The sequence below is a fragment of the Bombina bombina genome, chromosome 6, assembly GCF_027579735.1.
Source record: "Bombina bombina isolate aBomBom1 chromosome 6, aBomBom1.pri, whole genome shotgun sequence".
Classification (NCBI taxonomy): Eukaryota; Metazoa; Chordata; class Amphibia; order Anura; family Bombinatoridae; genus Bombina; species Bombina bombina.
This window is the reverse complement of record NC_069504.1, coordinates 754,543,131-754,564,872: the sequence shown is the minus strand read 5'-3', so window position 1 is coordinate 754,564,872 and position 21,742 is coordinate 754,543,131. Positions and strand designations below refer to the sequence as shown.

Sequence of the window (21,742 nt, the reverse complement as noted above, 5' to 3'; positions counted from 1 at the left end):
ATTTTGCTGTTCCTTTAATGAGTCCTTTTTATTGTTTAAATATTTCTAAGTGTCTTTGAGAATTTATTTCTGGCTACTACATCCTCCTCAGCATTTGGGTCTGAAGTGTCCTGAGGTCTGGGTAATCTAGTAAATAAATATGTAACCTTTAAAACAAAATAAGCACTAACTGCGATGCCCCGTTGTTTCACGTCACTGACTAAGCCTAGGTATATTTATTTTGCATTTATTTAACGCAACCACCACCACAACAATTGAAGAAAAGTAATATACGCTAATTTCGCTGTACAAGTGTTTATATTTCCAGCATTTGGCGCTCTAAGTAATCTCTTTTACACCTAGTTTAGTAAAGTAGTATGTAATTTCTTTCTTCCATTCGGAACTAAATTGTCGCGGAACTCGATCGTAAAGTCATTTTCTTTCATATGTTTTACCGGAAGCGGAAATTGTTGCTCTTCTCCACGTGGGTTATACGGGAGCTGATCGGATAACATGGTGAAAGATAAGGTGAGAAGTTTTATCTGAGAATATGATGGCTGAGTGAATGCTGAATCGTGGTTAGAAACACGTAAGGTTGTAGAAACAGGACTCTACGATGTGCTTGATTCACTGGCTGCCGAATTGTTGTAACGCATTCAGTAAACTTCTCTGGTTAACTGATAAGTTGTTAAGTACAGAAAATGTTTTAATAGACTGAACAGTGACCATAAACATCGCAATAAATAAAAGTGTGAAACACAGTTCTTATAAATTGTGCAACGGCTTGCTGATCAAATAAAAAGTAAAAGGTTTATACTCATATAAGGATTCAGTGGCTTTAGTTCTGGTGTAATTTGATGTATTGTTTACATCTTTGTACTATATAGTAGTTGATATTTTGAGTGACCAGTAGTTCCACAGCCTACTTCATTTTTTTTGGTTTTAAAACGATATATAACCCCATTACTATCCATTTCTCCGTCTTTGTATAACCAAGTTTGCCAGTTTCTAAGCCCCTGCAGGCCGTCCATTATCTAAGTGCTTTTTAAAGGGACAGTCTACGCCATCATTTTTATTGTTTAAAACTATAAATAATCCGTTTATTACCCATTCCCCAATTTAGCTTAACCAACTTTTACCTCTGTGATTACCTTGTATCTTAACCCTTATTTCAGTTATTTTGACAGACTTGTATTTTAGCCAATCACAATGTTATCTATATGGCACACATGAACTAATACCCTCTAGTTGTGAAAAACTGTCAAATGCATTCAGATAAGAGGCGTCCTTAAAGGTCTTAAGAAATTAGCATATGCGCCTACCTATGTTTAGCTGTCAACTAAGAATACCAAGAGAACACAGCAAAATTGGTAATAAAAGTAAATTGGAAAGTTGTTTAAAATTACGTGCCCTCTGAATCATGAACAATTATTTTGGACTTGACTGTCCCTTTAATATAAATGGTGTGCATGCATGATGTACAATGTCTTGTATTTTGTGAGATGCTTTCAAATGAGTCTATGGCAGGAGTTGACAAATCTGTTTAAAATTTAGGAGCCTGTAAGAATATTTAGTAGCCAGACATAATTTTAGAAGCCAGACAGTGGTATCTTTTATATAGATCTATAGTGATTAACCTGAAAAGTTAGGAGCCAGGAGTAAAATTCTAGGAGCCAGTGGTTCCCTGGCTCCTGGGTTTGTTGAGCCCTGGTCTATGGTACCAAGTAAGTTAAAAAGACATCTCAACACTAAACATTTATTGTGGTCAATTGTTTTCTTATTTTTGTCATGTTTTACTATAAAAATATATATGGTGACAGAATTATTATTGTTATCCTTTATTTTTATAAATAAAACTGGGTACAATGATAGGGGTATACAATGACAAAGATTTTTGATAAAATACAAAACTAAAAAATCTAGTACAGGAGGAAGAGGGCCCTGCCTAGGAGAGCTCACAGTCTACAGGTTTAGGATGCAGAAACATAAGGTTGGGATAGCTTATTACATCGGTTGTAGTTGCAGCAGTTAGGCAGTTCATGTATTAGTTTGGTTCGGATGAGGGATGGAGGAGAGATGGTACGCCTCTCTGAATAGGTGGGTTTTCAAAGAGCGTCTGAAGCTATACAAGGTTGGAGACAGTGACGGGATGGGGAATATTTCACGATGACAGAGGAAATATAGTTGGGAGTTAGACTGTTTAGTGCTTTGTAAGTTAGGGTTAATACTTTAAATTGTATTCTGGAGTGTATGGGGAGCCAGAGACTGGCAGAGTGGAGCAGCTGATGCGCCTTAGGTGGTAGTCTAGCAGAAGTATTCATAATAGATTGGAGGGAGGAGAGGCGGTGTTTTGGAAGGCCATTTAGGAGTAGATTGCAATAATCAATGTGTGACAAATTGAGACAATGAATAAGTATTTTTGTAGTTTTTTGAGTAAATGAAGGGACGAATTCTGGTAATGTTGCGTAGATGTGAAAGGCAGGATTTGGTAAGTGCTTGTATATGTGGGTTGAATGTGAGCTCTGAGTCTAGTGTGACCCCAAGACAGCGAAACTTGTGTGAGGTGTTGAGAATAGAGTCTCCAACCGTCAGAGAAATGTCAGGTGTTGGATGTCTCGAAGAGGGGGGAATAAGAAGCAGCTCAGTTTTGGACAGATTGAGTAGGAGGTAGTGTGAAGACATCCAAGAGTAAATTGCTGAGAGGCAGTTGGACATCTGGTTGAGTAAAGAGGGAGAGATATCAGGAGAGGAAAGATTGATTTGGGTATCATCAGCATATGAGTGGTACTGGAATCCAAAGGAGGCTATACGTTTTCCAAGGGAGGGTGTATAGAGAGAGAAAAGCAAGGGGCCCAAGACAGAGCCTTGTGATATTCCAACTGAGAGAGGCATAGGATCACAAAATATGTTGTTAAAGGAAACTGAAAAAGAGCGGTTTGAGAGATATGAGGCAAACCAGGAGAGGGCTGTGTCTCGGATGCCAAATGAATGTATTTTTAGGAGGAGAGGATGGTCGACTGTGTCAAAAGCAGCGGATAGGTCAAGAAGAATTAGTAAGGAGTAGTGGCCTTTTGCTTTAGCTGATAACAGGTCATTTGTTACTTTAGCAAGAGCGGTTTCTGTTGAGTGTTTAGGGCGGAAACCAGATTATAGTGGATCAAGTAAGGAGTTAGTTGTGAGAAATTGAGTTAGCCGATTATAGACCAGTCGTTCCAATAATTTTGAAGCAAAAGGAAGTAAGGAGACCGGTCGATAGTTAGGTGTGGAGGGGTCAAGCGAGGGCTTTTTTAGGACTGGCATGATTGATGCATGCTTGAATGTATCCGGAAATGTGCCAGCGGTGAGAGATTGATTAAAGAGATGAGATAGGGTAGGGGTTACTGAAGCAGAGAGAGAGGGAATTAGTTGTGAAGAAATAGGGTCAAGTGGGCAGGTTGTGAGATGAGTCAAGTATAGGAGTACAGAGAATTCTTCCTCTGTTACATGAGAGAAGTAGCATAGAGTTTTGTTAATAGAAGGGGTGGGTAGGATTGCTGGGTTTGAGGGATGTGAGGTGCAGATATCTTTTGTAATGGTGTCAATTTTATTTTTGAAGTGATCAGCAATAATCTGAGCAGTGAGGTTGGTAGTGGGCGGGGCACAGGCGGACGTAGAAGGGAGTTAAAGGTTTAGAACAGCTTTCTGGGGTTGGATGCATGAGATGACACAAGGGAGGAAAAATAGACTTGTTTGGCCAGGCTGAGCGCAGAGTTGTAGGACTTAAAGGGATACTGAACCCAAATTTTTTCTTTCATGATTCAGATAGAGCATGCAGTTTTAAGAAGCTTTCTTATTTATTCCTATTATCAATTTTTCTTCGTTCTTTTGCTATCTTTATTTGAAAAGGCAGGAATGAAAACTTTGGAGCCAGCCTATTTTTTGTTCAGTACCCAGTTTGGTGTGCCAGCTTGCTGATTGGTGCCTGCATTTAGCCATCCAATCAGCAAGCGCAACCCAGGCTCTCAACCTAAAATGGGCCGTCTCCAAAGATTTTATTCCTGCTTTTTTCAAAAAAAGATAGCAAGCTAACGAAGAACTATTAATAATAGAAGTAAATTAGAAAGCTGCTTAAAATTGCATGCTCTATCCGAATCGTGAAAAAAAAATTTGGTTTATTATCCCTTTAAGGATGAATTTATAATTCCAGAAATCAGCACAGGTGCGGGATTTCCTCCACTGCCGTTCAGCAGCCAGTGAACATTGCTGAAGATATCTGGTTTGTTTGGTGTGCCACGGATGCCGTTGAGTGATTGATGTACGACAAACAGTGAAGGGTGCAGCTTTGTCGATTGTTGATTTTAGTGCCAAATTATACAGTAAAGCAATGAGGTTTGGGCAAGAGAGGGATGAAATGTCAGAGCAGAGGATTCAGTTGAGTGGAAAAGTTTGAGATCCAAGTAATTTAAATTTCTGTAAGGTAGCAATTTCTTGGGGGCTTGCAAAGATGTAGCAGGTAGAGTAAGAGAGAAAGTTAGTAGATGGTGGTCAGAGAGAGGAAAGGGGAATTTAAGGAAGTTGGAAACTGCACAGAATCTGAATATAGTCAGTACAGTTTAAACTGTAAAATAAATGTACGTTTAATGAAAAGCCCAGCATTAAGAACACGTGTGCTGCAACTGAAATTTGTGTTTCCAAGTTTGCCACAGTCTGAAAAGGTTTGAGAACCACTGGTCTAGGTATCGCAGTTCAGTGATCCTTATGTATTTTTTTTTCTCCTACAGACGAAGAACCAGAAGAAACTGCGTGCAACAGCAAATCATGTTGCTGACGAGGAGTATTCCAGTGTCCCTCATTCCTTTGTATTTAGCCGAGGACAGATAGGAAAAAATGTGCAGCAGCTAATACTGGATGTCAGACGGGCGATGGAGCCATTTACAGCCTCATCCCTAAAGGTGAAAAGATGGGATTGTCTTTGTTTGTGGAGTAACTATTGATCTGAAGGTGGAATTAAGTAGTCATTTCATCCATAGTATAGCAGTTTCTCTGTATGATCATCATGCAAAGCCTTGATGGATTCTGACTATAGGAATTGGAGTTTTATTATAGATATTTTAAAACATAAAAACCCAAAATAAAACCTTACAATTTTAACTAGTCCTGGAGATAGTGTGTTTCCAGAGATTATTAATTTTGTTATATGGTTAATTTTTATAATTGTGGCTGTTATTGTTAGCCATTTCTTTCAGGTGACTTAAAGTGAATTGTATGCACATTATATATTAGCAACTAAGCATGCCATTGCAAAAGATGCAGAGCTGTTTGGTTAGCATATCTGGCAGGGATTTGCAAATCCAGAACAGTCTAAAGATATACCTCTGATATACCTTTTGAATATAACCATTGCAGCCATTCAGAGGCAAGCTTGTGCACTGCACAAAGCAATCACTATGTAGCAGGGTAAACTAAAGCAAAGTACAGCACACAAAGTATGCATTCCAGACTACTTTAGGGAAATAGCAAAATGCTTCATTTTCAGACCTGTGATTGAGCCCATTCCACTAACACATTCCTGGATCTCTCTTTGTCTACAATTTAACCATCAAACAACAAGCTTCTTCATATTAATATCCTTTACCACAAATAGGAGGTATTTGCTCTACTCCTCTCTTTATCCACCACTTGCCAGCTAGACCTCATTTTCTTTTACCTCATTAAACCTGGAAGTCAGATTTTAGTTTTTTATTTACCTTTTACCTCTGCTATTGTTATCTCTTATTTCAGACCTTGTTTGTGCCATTTTAAGCTAAATATATCACTCAATGCTACATATAATTTGTCCATTCCGATTCCAAAGTTTTGGAAAAATCAGAGTTCAGCTTATTCTTCTCTTTACATTCTGTGTTCTGCTACACCTCATATCAATGTAATGCAACTTCCACACAACAAACAGACGTGGAAATGACTAATACTGTTAGACATGTTTGTTTGCCTTTTACATTGAAGATCCTCTTCCTGTAAAACCTTAAAGGGATAGTAAATCCACATTTTTTTCTTTCATGATTCAGATATAGTATGCAATTTTAAGCAACTAATTTACTCCTAATATCACTTTTTATTAGTTCTCATGTTATCTTTATTTGAAAAAGCAGTAATGTAAGCTTAAGAGCCGGCCCATTTTTGGTTCAGCACCTGGGTAACACTTGCTGATAGGTGGCTAAATGTAGCAAACCAATCAATAAGCTCTACCTAGGTTCTGAATCAAAAATGGGCTGGCTCCTAACCTTATATTCTTGCATTTTCTAATAAAGATAGCAAGAGAACAAAGAAAAATTGATAATAGGAGTAAATTAGAAAGTTGCTTAAAATTGCATACTCTGAATCATGAAAGAAAAAAAATGGGTATTTGATACCTGGATTGGCTACCCAGCAGAAGTGGTATTGTGGTCTCAGCCTGGAAAGGTTTAATGTGAATTGCTTTTTCTTTGTGTAATGTGTGTAGGAATGCAAAACCCCCCTCCTCTTGGAGACTGATACTGTGAGCCAAGGCTATCTGTGCATTGACTTACCTCGTCATAAATTATAATAAGGGCAGTGTCCTTGACAAGACAAAGAAAGTTTAGTTTAAGAGTATGTAACAGAAAGACTTTTGGTTAGAATTGCCCTGGGACTCAAGCAACTGACATAATGAACGGCAGTTCTCCACATATCTAAAGGAACTTGGTAATAAGTTGGATATTGTGTCTGTATTCTTTTCATGTCCCATTTTCTTTTTAAAGAATTGTAACTTTGCAACTGTATGTTATTTTGAATGTCTCTATAATTTGGCACTGTGTAACATTTTTGTTATTAAACACATAGAAAATCTCATTCTGTCTTTGGGCTCTAATATCTGAATTCACACTCTGTTAAAACAAGGTTAAAAGCACGTTACCTAATTTGTTAAATTGTGTGAGTTTTGGGGGGTTCCAAAACGCCCCTTTCATTTCAGAGTTTTGGTGGTGGCAGAAATTGTTCATTAGAGCAGTGTGGACAGGATTTGGGGCTTAAAGGAACACTGAACCCATATTTTTTCTTTCGTGAATCAGATAGAGCATGCAATTTTAAGCAACTTTCTAATTTACTCCTATCATCAAATTTTCTTTCTCTTGCTATCTTTATTTGAAAAATAAGGCATCTAAGCTTTTTAATTATTTCAAAAATCTGGACAGCACTTTTTTATTGGTGGATGAATTTATCCACCAATCAGCAAGAACAACCCAGGTTGTTCACCAAAAATGGGCCGGCATCTAAACTTACATTCCTACATTTCAAATAAAGATACCAAGAGAATGAAGAAAAATTGATAATAGGAGTAAATTAGAAAGTTGCTTAAAATTTCATTCTCTATCTGAATCACAAAAGAAAAATTTTGGGTTCAGTGTCCCTTTAATGTGGTGTCCCTTTTAAGGCCCTTTTGTAGAGTTACAAGGTTAATTGAACCAGAGCTTTGTGCTAATAACCCCTTCATGTCCACACCTCTCTATTGTGACATTGAAAAGGTTTGATTCGTCACAGTAGGGTAAAACAATGACAAGAGGCATATATATGTGCAGTCAGCAATCAGTAGCTAGCATCAAGTAGTGCACTGTTGCTTCTGTGCCCACCTATATATGCTTTTCAACAAATGTTACCAAGAGAACAAAGCAAATTAGATTATTAAATGTCCCTTTAACTCCTTAACAGTTGGACCCACCTCTATGGTTACCTCCTGGACTTAGCCCCCTAACATCTAGACCTGATGGCCCTTACAGTCACTTACCCAACTTATTTTATTTCTATGTAGATTGTAAGCTTTTCTGATCAGATGCTGCATTGCTCTCTCCATATTTAAATGCTCTCATACCCAATGTATTTGTAAATTCATTATGGCAAAGCAGGGATGAGCAATTCCTATCGCCCGACGCCCGGGACATGCAGTTTTGTGCACCAGGCATGTGTTGTTGTTTTTTTACATTTAGCCCTGCTACGAGCAAGCAGACCGCAGCAAGTCTAAAGATTTTTTTAAAAAAAATTTTTTTTTTAATAGTGGCCAGCAGGGGGTGCGGCGGTGTGAGAACTTGAGGGCATTGAGCAGGAAAAGAAGCTTGCGCACAGCAAATGCTTACAGCCTGTGTGTGTGCTTATGTAGAGAGAGATGGGCAAATCTGAGCGGCGTAGATCTTATGCTGAGGATGTGAAATGCTTGCATAGTGCGGAACATCATGAATGTTTTTTAAAGCATCAGTTCTCGGATGTAAGTACTTAAAGGGACATTAAACCCAAATATTTTCTTTCATGATTCAGATAGAGCATACATATGTAAACAACTTTTCAATTTATTTCTATTACCAATTTTGCTTCATTCTCTTAGAATCCTTTCTTGAAGAAGCAGCAATGCATTACTGGGAACTAGCTGAACACATTGGTAAGCCAATCACAAGAGGCATATATGTGCAGCCACCAATCAGTAGCTAGCTCCCAGCTTCTGAGCCTATCTAGATATGCTTTTAAACAAAGTATACAAAGGTAACAAAGCAAATTAGATAAAATAAGTACATTGGGAAGTTGTTTACATTTGTGTGCTCTGTCTAAATCGTGAAAGAAAATTTTTGGGTTTCATGTCCCTTTAACCCTCCCATCTTTGTAAGCTGTTTTTTTATGGTATAGTAATTGTGTTTTACTGGAGTTTTTATTTTATATAGGGTTACATTTTTCTTTTTTAATTTTGTGTTCTGCTATTACACAAGTGAAATCCCACAAGCAGAAATGCCTATTATCTCCTTTGGGCTTTGCAGGGAAGGTGTGTGGAGCCATTACAGCTCCCAAAACACGTGGCTGCCCGGCAACTCTCAGAGAAAAAATAAATCACTTCATCTGAATGTGCATGCGTGCCACGTCATACATCCCTGCCCGCACGCTTCTATTGTCAAATTCCTGGGCTGTGTTTAACACGCATGTATGCAATTTTTTTCAAAAAACTATTTCTATACCGCACGCCGCTACACTGGGGCACTTGGGAGTCAACTTATTATTATTTTTTCTGATCCTATGTGAAGGGTGGACTTCTGGGCTTAGTGAAACGGCCCCTTCTTTTTGGTTTTCCCCAAGTTACATACAAAATACATGGCATTTTTTGTCCATGGTTTTTACCATGTGGTGCTTCATTTGTTTTTATAAAAATGCATTTTTTTTTCTTAAAGGGCCATAATACCCAAATGTTTAAACACTTTAAAGTGCTGCAGCATAGCTGTAAAAAGCTGACTAGAAAATATCACCTGAACATCTCTATGTAAAAAAGAAAGATATTTTACCTCAAAAGTTCCTCAGTAGCCACCTCCCATTGTAAAGGATTTCTAAGCAGCATTTTAGTGTGTCTGTCCTGGGACAGCTGAAAGGATGAGCGTCGTGAACTCTCATATTATTTCACCAATCAGGTAAAGGAAGCTTACTATGAAATCTCATGAGAGTTAAGTCAAATCTCATGAGATCACAGTAAGAGTTCATGACCTCAGCAGTGCTAATGCAGATTGGCTGCTGTTCATTTCTTCATTTTTTTTTATTTTTACCTGCAGCTGGGAGCAGGTGAAGTATAACTTTTTACACAGAACTTACTCTGCTGAGCTGAGGAGATTGTGAGGTAAAATATCTTCCTTTTCTCCTGTTAAGTGTGGTCAGTCCACGGGTCATCATTACTTCTGGGATATTAACTCCTCCCCAACAGGAAGTGCAAGAGGATCACCCAGCAGAGCTGCTATATAGCTCCTCCCCTCTACGTCACACCCAGTCATTCTCTTGCACGGTGTACCCTTTTCCCCCCCCTCCTGTATTTAGAAAAATGTTTCCAATAGACGCCACCACACGGGACTTATGGCAGACGGTCCCTAAGGTGGAGGGAGCGGTTTCTACTCTGGCTAAGCGTACCACTATCCCGGTGGAGGATAGCTAGGAGCAGAATGTGTATATTCAAAGTATTAAAGTTCCAAGATAAATTGGAATTATTGAAACTTTCTAGAAAGAATGGTCCCCTACAGCTGGGCAATAACAAGATCTTACTCTTCCAGGACTTCTCTAACGAGACGTCCACGAAGAGGAAGTTAATGGCTCCATTCTGCTCACAGCTAATAAATAATGGATTTAAAGCCCGTATGGTCTACCCGGCTAAGGTAATAGTTGAAGATAGGGATTCTACATTTGTTTTCCAGGATATTGAAGATATCAAAAGATTTATTAGTTCAAAAATCCCAAAATGAAAAGTGATACAGCCGAGTCATGCTTTATTATGAATAAATTAATGGTTGCCAGGTTATGTGTGGTATATATGTGGATGGATGAGGTGTGTGTCTGGATATGTTATATTGTTTTAAGGAATTTTTATTTATTTTTTTCTCTCCTTCCCTTTTTTTTTTTTTTTTTAATTTTTTTTTTTTTCTCTCCCCCTCTCTCACTTCTCTCTCTCTTCTATCTCCATTCCTCTCCTTTTTTGGGAGAATAGGGGAGTGTTAGTAAATCCAGATTTTAGGAAAAGTAGAAATGATTGAGCCAAAAGATTTTGTTAGGATGAAATGACTGGATTAAATTTATGTTCTTGGAATGTAGGAGGTATATCCTCCCCTAGGAAGAGAAAGCTTATGATTAAAACTCTTGCTAAGAAGAGACCAGATATTGTCTATATTCAAGAAACCCATCTTACCGACATAGAAGCTGCAAAACTCAAAATTAAATGGGTGGGCGAAGTGATAGCCGCTGCAAGTATAGACAGGAAATGTGGAGTAGCGTTTTTATTGCATAAAGACCTTGACTACAAAATTTTACATATAGAGAAAGATCAAGAGGCAAGATATATTATACTCCAAATTCAAATCAATCAAGCAGTATATGTCCTATGTAATGTGTATGGGCCTAATAAAAACAGTAAAAGCTTCTGGGAAAAAATAAAAATTGAGATTTATCCCTTTGTGGGGGAGAATCTCATCTTAGCAGGGGATTTTAATATGACACTATTTCCAGAATTAGATAGGTTCTGCAATACAGATGCTAAAGTATATAAAAAAATTGCCAAATATTTTAGAACACTTTGTACAAAGCTAAAACTGGTCGACATTTGGAGAGTTAAACACCCTGATTCCTTGACATTTACTTGTGAATCTAGAGCACATAGAACCTTTTCTAGGATCGATTTGTTTTTAATATCTGAGTCTCTTTCAATTGTTCAAACTAGTCCAGGGATTGGTGACATACTGATATCCGATCATGCAATAATTTACCTCACTTTTCCCTCTCCATCTAATTTCTCGAAAGGAACGCAATCCTTATATTTTCCACGATATCTTCTGAATAGTCCTAGATTTTCTAACTGGCTTAAGCAGAAATGGAGGGACTACTGTACACATAATATTGCTTTCCTCAATAGAATTGAGATTTTTTGGGAGGCGGCCAAGGCTGTCTTACGAGGTGAAATAATGAGCTATTTAATAAATAGTAAGAAAAAGGCTAGGGCTCGAGAACTCCAGTTATCTAACAGTGTGAGAAATGCTTACAGGAAATTCTCTGAGGAGCGTTCTATAAGTAAGTGGAATAAATACCAGGAGGCGAGAAGAGAAAGAGATGTTTTTTTAGATCAGAAATCCCATATTGAAGAATCAAAACTTAACAGTCAATTTAGAGGTCTTTATGGAGATTCAACTAAATATCTAGCAAAATTAATAAAAAATAGAAAGAAAAAGAATTATATTCTGACTATCAAAGAAAATGGTGTATGCCATACGGATTCAATGGAAATTAGTAGGGTGCTGTTCTCTTATTATCAGAAATTATATTCTAAGCAGGATAGTAATGTATTTATACAAGATAGATTTTGGTCAAAAATAAAGCTACCTCAAGTTCAGGAAGAGGATTTGACATGTCTTAATGCTCCAATTGAGGCAGGTGAAATAAAAAAAATGATAGATAAGATGCGATTAAATAAGGCCCCCGGCCCAGATTTTCTACCGATAGAATTTTATAGGATACTAGCCCCAGAAATTATTCCTATATTGGAAAGGTTGTTTAATAGCTACTTCCAGTCGGATAGTTCCATCTCTTCTTACTTCTCAGCCGCCAATATTACGTTAATTCTTAAAAAAGGTAAAAATCCGGAAGAACCAGCCTCTTACAGGCCCATATCTGTGTTGAACACAGATTATAAAATTCTGATGGCTATTTTATCTGACAGGCTCTCCTCATTGCTTGATAACATTATCCACACAGATCAAACCGGTTTTATGAGATCTAGGACCTCCATAAAGAACGTAAGGAAAATAGTTACTTTTCTGGATTACTCTCATTATTTAAATCAGAAAGGAAAAAAGAATTTGCCAAATGATTGTGCGATTCTCTCCTTAGATGCTGAAAAGGCATTCGATGCTATCTCCTGGGCCCATTTAGTTAGAGTACTACAGGAATTTGGCTTTAAGAATCAATTCTTGCAATTTATTCAAAAAATCTATAGAAACCCAATCTCGTTTCTTATTGTGAATGGTCAGCTATCTCAAAGAATCATTTTAGGACGTGGAACAAGGCAGGGTTGCCCATTGTCCCCCCTCTTATTTAACCTGGCATTGGAACCCTTAGCTATTCGTTTAAGAAATGTGTTAGAGGGAATCAGTATGGGCTCCTATATTCTTAAGATCCTGCTGTATGCAGATGATTTATTGGTATTTTTAAAGAACTCCCCCTATTCAATTCCAACCACATTACAATGTTTAGACGAGTTCAGCTCATTTGCGGGTTATAAAATCAATTTTAATAAAAGTGAACTCATGTGGATTAATAAATCCAAAAATAGCTTACAAGATCATCCATTTAAAGAGGTTGAGGCAATAACTTATTTAGGTATAATTTTACATAAAAATCCGAAAAACTGGTATCGGCTGAACTTCTCGCCATTATTTCTTAAGATCATATCAGACATTGAGTTATGGACGACATTTCCACTATCGATCACGGCCCGTGTAAATTTAATAAAGACATTTATTTTTCCTCGCTTACTTTATCCCCTTCAGAATCTCCCGCTTTTCATTCTTAATAAGGATTTGCGCAAATTATATTCCTGCTGTTCCAAATTTATTTGGAACAACAGGAAATCACGTATTTCTCTAGATAGACTTATGCAATGTTTTGAAGCAGCAGGCCTGGCTTTTCCCAACTTTAAATTATATAATTGGGCTTGCCTAGCTAAAACGGCAATGGATTGGATTGTTGAAAAAGAATTAGTGTCGTCTATAGAGATGGAGACTTACATGGTTTCTCCTTGTGCCTTGAAAGCGATATTACATTGTCCTATACATCTTTTACCAACACAGATATTTTCGCTAATTTCTATTAGAAACATTGTGGCGGCTTGGCAGAAGTGCTGTACAAGCTTGGAAGTAGATTATACATTTTCGGTATTCTTACCGATCAGAGGAAATCCTCAATTTTCTCCCGGGCTTAAACAAGTAGTATTTAGAGAGTGGGCTGAAAAAGAGCTTAAATATATTTATCAGATCCTGCCTCAAGATGGGCAATTAATTTCCTTTGGGATTCTTTCTCAACATTTTCAGCTACCTAGATCCAACTTCTTTGCCTATCTACAGGTCCGTCATTTTATTAATACACATAAGTGGGATATGAGTAAATTGAATGCATGGTCGGATATCAATTTATGTTTGCAAAAATTTGCATTAGAAAACCCGTCCATTTCTCTCTTATATGACATTATGCTTTCTAAACAAGCATTAATCTTTTCAGATAAACTGATACTACCTTGGACTCCCTTTTTCCCTACAATTGATTTCGCTAAAATTCAACGTAGTTTGATAAATGTAAAAAAATGTAAAATTCCTAGGAGTTGGAGAGAATCTCATTTAAAACTTATTAATAACTATTATATTTCCCCTTCAAGATTAGCTAAGTTTTATTCTAGCTGCAACGGGAATTGTCCCCGATGCAATAAACCCAAGGCTGATATTTTACATATGTTTTGGTACTGCCCAAAAATTATACAACTTTGGCGTAAGGTAGAATATTGGTTTAATATACAGTACAAGTCAACTATTATCTTGTCACTTGATGAGATAATCTGGTTAGAGGCTCCCGGCAATAGGGGCTTTTATGTCCACACTCTAAATACTATTATACTGGCTGTTAGACATCAAATTCTTAAACATTGGAAGGACACGTCAGTTCCTGGTTTATCTCTGATCTTACAAGAGATTCAAACTCAAATCATACATGAGTCAGTTCACTTAGAAACTATATCAGAAAAGAGAATAAAAACTTTCATAGCAGGCTGGCTCCCGATTATTAAAACATACCCCTTAGCTATACAAAAAGTTATCCTGACCCCATTCTTGTCTTCAAGCTCTTTTATGGATTTTGTAGTCTTAGATCTTTTTCCACATACATGGATAACTAATTATAGAGAAATATAAGGTGAAACGTGTCTGTGGGATATAGGATAATTCAGACACTGAAATTATGGAGAGAGAAATGTGAGAGCTCCCCCTCCCCTCCCCCCCTCCTTTTTTTTTTTTGTTTTGTTTTGTTTTGTTTTAGTGTATGAGTAGGTAGTATGTGGGTGTGATCAATATTGTTCTAATTTGTTTTGAAAAAAGAAAAATAGCCAACATTGTGTACAAATTCTGCCATTTGAGAGTATTTTCATTCCAGCTAGTCAATGTATCTATGGAAAAAAAAAAAGGGAAAAGAAAAAAAAAAGTATTTTTTTTTTTTTTTTTTCTTTTAAAATGTATTTTTTTTCTTTTGTTGCTACACCTGACCCTATGGGGTATGTAAAGGTGGAATCCTTATTTGATTGTACTCTTTGTTGGAAATAAATAAATGTTTAAAAAAAAAAAAAATGTTTCCAATAGACGCCACCACACGGGACTTATGGCAGACGGTCCCTAAGGTGGAGGGAGCGGTTTCTACTCTGGCTAAGCGTACCACTATCCCGGTGGAGGATAGCTGTGCCTTTTCAGATCCAATGGATAAAAAATTAGAGGGTTACCTTAAGAAAATGTTTATTCAACAAGGTTTTATATTGCAACCCCTTGTATGTATTGCGTCTGTCACGGCCGCGGCCGCTTTTTGGTCCGAGTCCCTGGAAGAGACTCTTGACTCAATAACTATAGATGAGATTTCAAACAAGCTTAAAACACTTAAGCTAGCTAATTCATTTGTTTCAGATGCCGTAGTACATTTAACTAAACTTACGGCTAAGAATTCCGGATTCGCCATTCAGGCACGCAGAGCACTGTGGCTAAAATCCTGGTCAGCTGACGTTACTTCTAAATCTAAGTTACTTAATATACCTTTCAAAGGGCAGACCTTATTCGGGCCCGGTTTGAAAGAAATTATCGCTGACATTACAGGAGGTAAAGGCCATGCCCTGCCTCAAGACAGAGCCAAATCTAGGGCTAGACAGTCTAATTTTCGTTCCTTTCGTAATTTCAAGGCAGGAGCAGCATCAACTTCCTCTGCACCAAAACAGGACAAGGCTGGAGACCTAACCAGTCCTGGAACAAGGGCAAGCAGGCCAGAAAACCTGCTGCTGCCCCTAAGACAGCATGAATTGAGGGCCCCCGATCCGGGAACGGATCTAGTGGGGGGCAGACTTTCTCTCTTCGCCCAGGCTTCGGCAAGAGATGTCCAGGATCCCTGGGCGTTAGAGATCATATCTCAGGGATATCTTCTGGACTTCAAATCCTCTCCCCCAAAAGGGAGATTTCATCTGTCAAGGTTGTCAACAAACCAAATAAAGAAAGAGGCGTTTCTACGCTGTGTACAAGATCTTTTACTAATGGGAGTGATCCATCCGGTTCCGCGGTCGGAACACGGACAGGGGTTTTACTCAAATCTGTTTGTGGTTCCCAAGAAAGAGGGAACCTTCAGACTAATCTTGGATTTAAAGATCCTAAACAAATTCCTAAGAGTTCCATCGTTCAAAATGGAAACTATTCGGACAATCCTACCCATGATCCAAAAGGGTCAGTACATGACCACAGTGGATTTAAAAGATGCTTACCTTCACATACCGATTCACAAAGATCATTACCGGTATCTAAGGTTTGCCTTCCTAGACAGGCATTACCAGTTTGTAGCTCTTCCTTTCGGATTGGCTACGGCTCCAAGAAACTTCACAAAGGTTCTGGGTGCTCTTCTGGCGGTACTAAGACCGCGAGGAGTTTCGGTAGCTCAGTACCTAGACGACATTCTGATACAAGCTTCAAGCTTTCAAACTGCCAAGTCTCATACAGAGTTAGTACTGGCATTTCTAAGGTCGCATGGGTGGAAGGTGAACGAAAAGAAGAGTTCTCTCTTTCCACTCACAAGAGTTCCCTTCTTGGGGACTCTTATAGATTCTGTAGAAATGAAGATCTACCTGACAGAAGACAGGTTAACAAAACTTCAAAATGCTTGCCGTGTCCTTCATTCCATTCAACACCCGTCAGTGGCTCAATGCATGGAGGTGATCGGCTTAATGGTAGCGGCAATGGACATAGTACCCTTTGCACGCCTACATCTCAGACCGCTGCAATTGTGCATGCTAAGTCAGTGGAATGGGGATTACTCAGATTTGTCCCCTACTCTGAATCTGGATCAAGAGACCAGAAATTCTCTTCTATGGTGGCTTTCTCGGCCACATCTGTCCAGGGGGATGCCATTCAGCAGACCAGATTGGACAATCGTAACAACAGACGCCAGCCTACTAGGTTGGGGCGCTGTCTGGAATTCTCTGAAGGCTCAGGGATCATGGACTCAGGAAGAGAGTCTCCTGCCAATAAACATTCTGGAATTGAGAGCAGTTCTCAATGCCCTTCTGGCTTGGCCCCAGTTAACAACTCGGGGGTTCATCAGGTTTCAGTCGGACAACATCACGACTGTAGCTTACATCAACCATCAAGGAGGGACAAGAAGCTCCCTAGCGATGATGGAAGTATCAAAGATAATTCACTGGGCAGAGTCTCACTCTTGCCACCTATCAGCAATCCACATCCCGGGAGTGGAGAACTGGGAGGCGGATTTCCTAAGTCGTCAGACTTTTCATCCGGGGGAGTGGGAACTTCATCCGGAGGTCTTTGCCCAAATACTTCGACGTTGGGGCAAACCAGAAATAGATCTCATGGCGTCTTGACAGAACGCCAAGCTTCCTTGTTACGGGTCCAGATCCAGGGATCCGGGAGCGGTCCTGGTAGATGCTTTGACAGCACCTTGGACCTTCGGGAGGGCTTATGTGTTTCCACCCTTCCCGATGCTTCCTCGATTGATTGCCAGGATCAAACAGGAGAGAGCATCGGTGATTCTAATAGCGCCTGCGTGGCCAAGCAGGACCTGGTATGCAGATCTAGTGGACATGTCATCCTGTCCACCTTGGTCTCTGCCTCTGAGACAGGACCTTCTGATCCAGGGTCCCTTCAAACATCAAAATCTAATTTCTCTGAAGCTGACTGCCTGGAAATTGAACGCTTGATTTTATCAAAACGTGGATTTTCTGAGTCAGTAATTGATACCTTAATACAGGCTAGGAAGCCTGTTACCAGAAAGATTTACCATAAAATATGGCGTAAATACTTATATTGGTGCCAATCCAAAGGTTACTCATGGAGTAAGGTTAGGATTCCTAGGATATTGTCTTTTCTACAAGAAGGTTTAGAAAAGGGTTTATCCGCTAGTTCCTTAAAGGGACAGATCTCAGCTCTGTCCATTCTTTTACACAAACGTCTGTCAGAAGTTCCAGACGTTCAGGCTTTTTGTCAGGCTTTGGCCAGGATTAAGCCTGTGTTTAAAACTGTTGCTCCACCATGGAGTTTAAACTTAGTTCTTAACGTTGTACAGGGTGTTCCGTTTGAACCCCTTCATTCCATTGATATCAAATTGTTATCTTGGAAAGTTCTGTTTTTAATGGCTATTTCCTCGGCTCGAAGAGTCTCTGAGTTATCGGCCTTACATTGTGATTCTCCTTATCTGATTTTTCATTCAGACAAGGTAGTTCTGCGTACTAATCCTGGGTTCTTACCTAAGGTGGTCACTAACAGGAATATCAATCAAGAGATTGTTGTTCCATCTTTGTGTCCTAATCCTTCTTCAAAGAAGGAACGTCTTCTACACAATCTAGACGTAGTCCGTGCCCTGAAATTTTATTTACAGGCAACTAAAGATTTTCGACAAACGTCTTCCCTGTTTGTCGTTTATTCTGGTCAGAGGAGAGGTCAAAAAGCTTCTGCTACCTCTCTCTCTTTTTGGCTTCGTAGCATAATACGTTTAGCTTATGAGACTGCTGGACAGCAGCCTCCTGAAAGAATTACAGCTCATTCTACTAGAGCTGTGGCTTCCACTTGGGCCTTTAAGAATGAGGCCTCTGTTGAACAGATTTGCAAGGCTGCAACTTGGTCTTCTCTTCATACTTTTTACAAATTTGACACTTTTGCTTCTTCGGAGGCTGTTTTTGGGAGAAAGGAACCACTGCCTGAAGAACCTTCCGTATAAAGATCCTGCCTGTCCCTCCCGTCATCCGTGTACTTTAGCTTTGGTATTGGTATCCCAGAAGTAATGATGACCCGTGGACTGACCACACTTAACAGGAGAAAACATAATTTATGCTTACCTGATAAATTCCTTTCTCCTGTAGTGTGGTCAGTCCACGGCCCGCCTTGTTTTTTATGGCAGGTCTAAATTTTTAAATTATACTCCAGTCACCACTGCACCCTTTAGCTTCTCCTTTCTCGTTGGTTCTCGGTCGAATGACTGGGTGTGACGTAGAGGGGAGGAGCTATATAGCAGCTCTGCTGGGTGATCCTCTTGCACTTCCTGTTGGGGAGGAGTTAATATCCCAGAAGTAATGATGACCCGTGGACTGACCACACTACAGGAGAAAGGAATTTATCAGGTAAGCATAAATTATGTTTTTTACATAGAGATGCTCAGGTGATATTTTCCTGTCAGCTTTTTACAGTTATACTGCATCAGTTTCAAGTGATTTAGCATATGAGTATTATGTCCCTTTAAGCAATAATATAAATACCACACAGCTGTTTGTCAGTATACATGAGTGTCATATTTATTGCACAAATTGAGGGTTGTCAATATTGTTTAAAAAAAAAAATAATGAAGTGTGTCATACTACCTTAAAAATAAATGTGGTGTCATATTTGTTGCAAAAAGGGTAAGGGTGTCATAATTAAGAATTTAATTAGAGGTGTCATATTGTTTGTTACAAAAAAAATCAACAATGGGTTCCATACTGACTTAAGAAATTGAGGGGTGCCACACTGAATTAGGGGTTCCATACTGACTTAATAAATTGAGGGGTACCACACTGACTGAAAGGAATTTGGGGTTCCATATACTGTGTATAGTGTGTAACCCCTAATTGATTTCTTAAGTCAGTGTGGCACCCCTCATTAATTTCTTAAGTCAGTATGGAACCCCTAATTCATTTAATTTAGTATAGCAACCATTGATTTTTTTTTTATTTTTTTTTTAACAAACAATATGACACCCCCAATTAAAGGGACATTAAACCCAAAATATTTATTTCATTATTCAGATAGAGAATATAATTTAAAAAAAGTTTCCAATTTACTTCTATTATCAAATTTGATTCCTTCTCATGATATTCTTTGTTGAACAGATACCTAGGTAGGTAGCGTGCACGTGCCTGAAGCACTACATGACAGGAAATAGTGCTGCCATCTAGTGCTCCTGCTAATGTATAACATTGTTGCAAAACTGCTGCTATATAGTGCTGCAGACACGTGCACACTTCTGAGCCTACATCCTTGCATTTCAACAAAGGATAACAAGAAAACTAAGAACATTTGATAACAGAAGTAAATTGGAAATTTGTTTAAAATAGTGTGCTCTATCTGAATCATGAAAGAAAAAAATTGGGTTTTATGTCCCTTCAATTTCTTAATTATGACACCCTTACACTTTTTGCAACAAATATGATACTACATTCACTAAGCCCAAAGGTCTGCCCTTCGCATCCCAATCAGAGAAAAAAAATAAAAGGATGCGTGATTCCCAAGTGCCCCGGTGTAGTGGGGTGCGGTGTATATATATCTTTAAAAATCGCTTGCAAGCGTGTTAAACACGATCCAGAAAGTTGACACTGAAGCCCTGATGCTTGCAGGCAGGAATGTATGAAGCTGCATGCATAAACATTCAAATGAGAAATGTTTAAATAGCGAATGCCACGTCACAGGAAATGACGTGGTTTGCTGTTTTGTTGGTTGGGTTCGCTTTTTTGTCCGAACACCGGAACTTTCCCCCCCAATGTATTATAACCTGCTTAAATAGTAAAAACTCCCCCTTTGTGCAATAAACAATCATGTTGTTTATCCTGAGTACATAATCCCATTTTTAGATTTAATTTGTTTTTATTTTAAACAGTTTACTGTTTTTTCTTCCTTTTCCACCTTGGTTCTATACGTATTTAAGAGGGAGAGGGAGTAACATATGGTTTCATAATTAGGTGAGGTAATAAGTTGGTAAAGGTTAAAAACAAAAAATATTTGTAAATATTCTATAGTTTATGAATTTTGCTGTTGCGATCGTATTGTGTCAGTGCAGAAATCCCACTCCTCCTCCATGCTGCCTGTGACCTGCATGAGGTTGCGCAGGGTCTACATTATATGCTGCATCTCCATGTCGCAATGTTTTCTCTTTTCCCGCAACATTGTTGCATATCCTCCATTTCCCAGCCCTCTGCTGCTGCTGTGTGGCCTGCCCGCCTTGTGTATTGTGACCTACATACAGATCAATTAAAACCTTATTTAAATACAGTTTTGGTTAAATTTGCTAATCGGGACAAGTAGATTGTCACAAGGGACAAGTAGATTGGGCTCCCGCTTTAGTCCCTTGGACAAGTAGTTTTTTTTTAAAATTCCACACCCCTGCAAAGTTATATCCATTTACATATATTTACATAAAAATGGTCTCATTCATATTTTTTTATTTGCTCTGCAGGTCCGAAAAAAGAACACTCTCAAAGACTTTGTGGCTGTGGCAGGTCCCCTGGGAGTGACTCATTTTTTGATCTTCAGCAAGACAACAACCAATGTCAATTTTGTAAGTTGTTTTAGAAGGCCTGTTTTTAGCTTCTCTTAATTTTAATTCTACTCCAGTACTTATTTGAAGACAAAAGATTAAAGGGACAATAAAGTAAAAAATAAAAGGGACATGAAACCCCTATTTTATTTTTATTTTTTTCACGATTCAGATACAGCTTTCAATTTTAAACAACTTTTCAATGTATTTGTTATATCTAATTTGCTTTGTTATCTTACAAATTTGTTCAGCTAGCTCTATCTGAAACATGAAAGAAAAATGTGTTTCATGTCCCATGAAAGTAAATGTAAAGTTTCATGAATGAGTGCCCGGTTTTTAAAAATACTATGAATGATTGTCCGCTTTTTAAAAATACTATTAAAAACGGGCACTTTCATTTACAAAACTTTACATTGCAGCGTTTTTAAAAACAATACTTACCTTTTTCTTCAGCAAAGTCAAATTGGTGATCCCCCTATGCTTCTCATGCTGTACTTAGTACAGCAATGAAGACACCTGCTTCCTCCAATCATAGCGTGCACAAGCCGTGATTGGAGGAAGCCGTTTTCGTCATCTATATGGTAAGTACAGCATGAGAAGCGGGCGGTGGATCGCCGGTCCGGCTTTGCTGAAGAAAAAGGTAAATATTTAAAATAAAAAAAAATACGCTGCAATGTAAAGTTTCATGAATGAA

General features: G+C 38.5%; 1 protein-coding gene across 1 annotated transcript in view; it reads left to right on the top strand.

The window, feature by feature from the left end:
• The first annotated feature begins 404 nt into the window (after positions 1 to 404).
• The window catches only part of PPAN (peter pan homolog), an 86,800-nt gene continuing 65,462 nt past the window's right edge, over positions 405 to 21,742 (top strand). Inside the window, exons 1-3 of the mRNA XM_053718027.1 lie at positions 405 to 507; positions 4,740 to 4,910; positions 20,968 to 21,069. Coding sequence (XP_053574002.1) covers positions 493 to 507; positions 4,740 to 4,910; positions 20,968 to 21,069 — 288 coding nt within the window. The 5' untranslated portion in view covers positions 405 to 492. The remainder of the gene's footprint in view (positions 508 to 4,739; positions 4,911 to 20,967; positions 21,070 to 21,742) is intronic.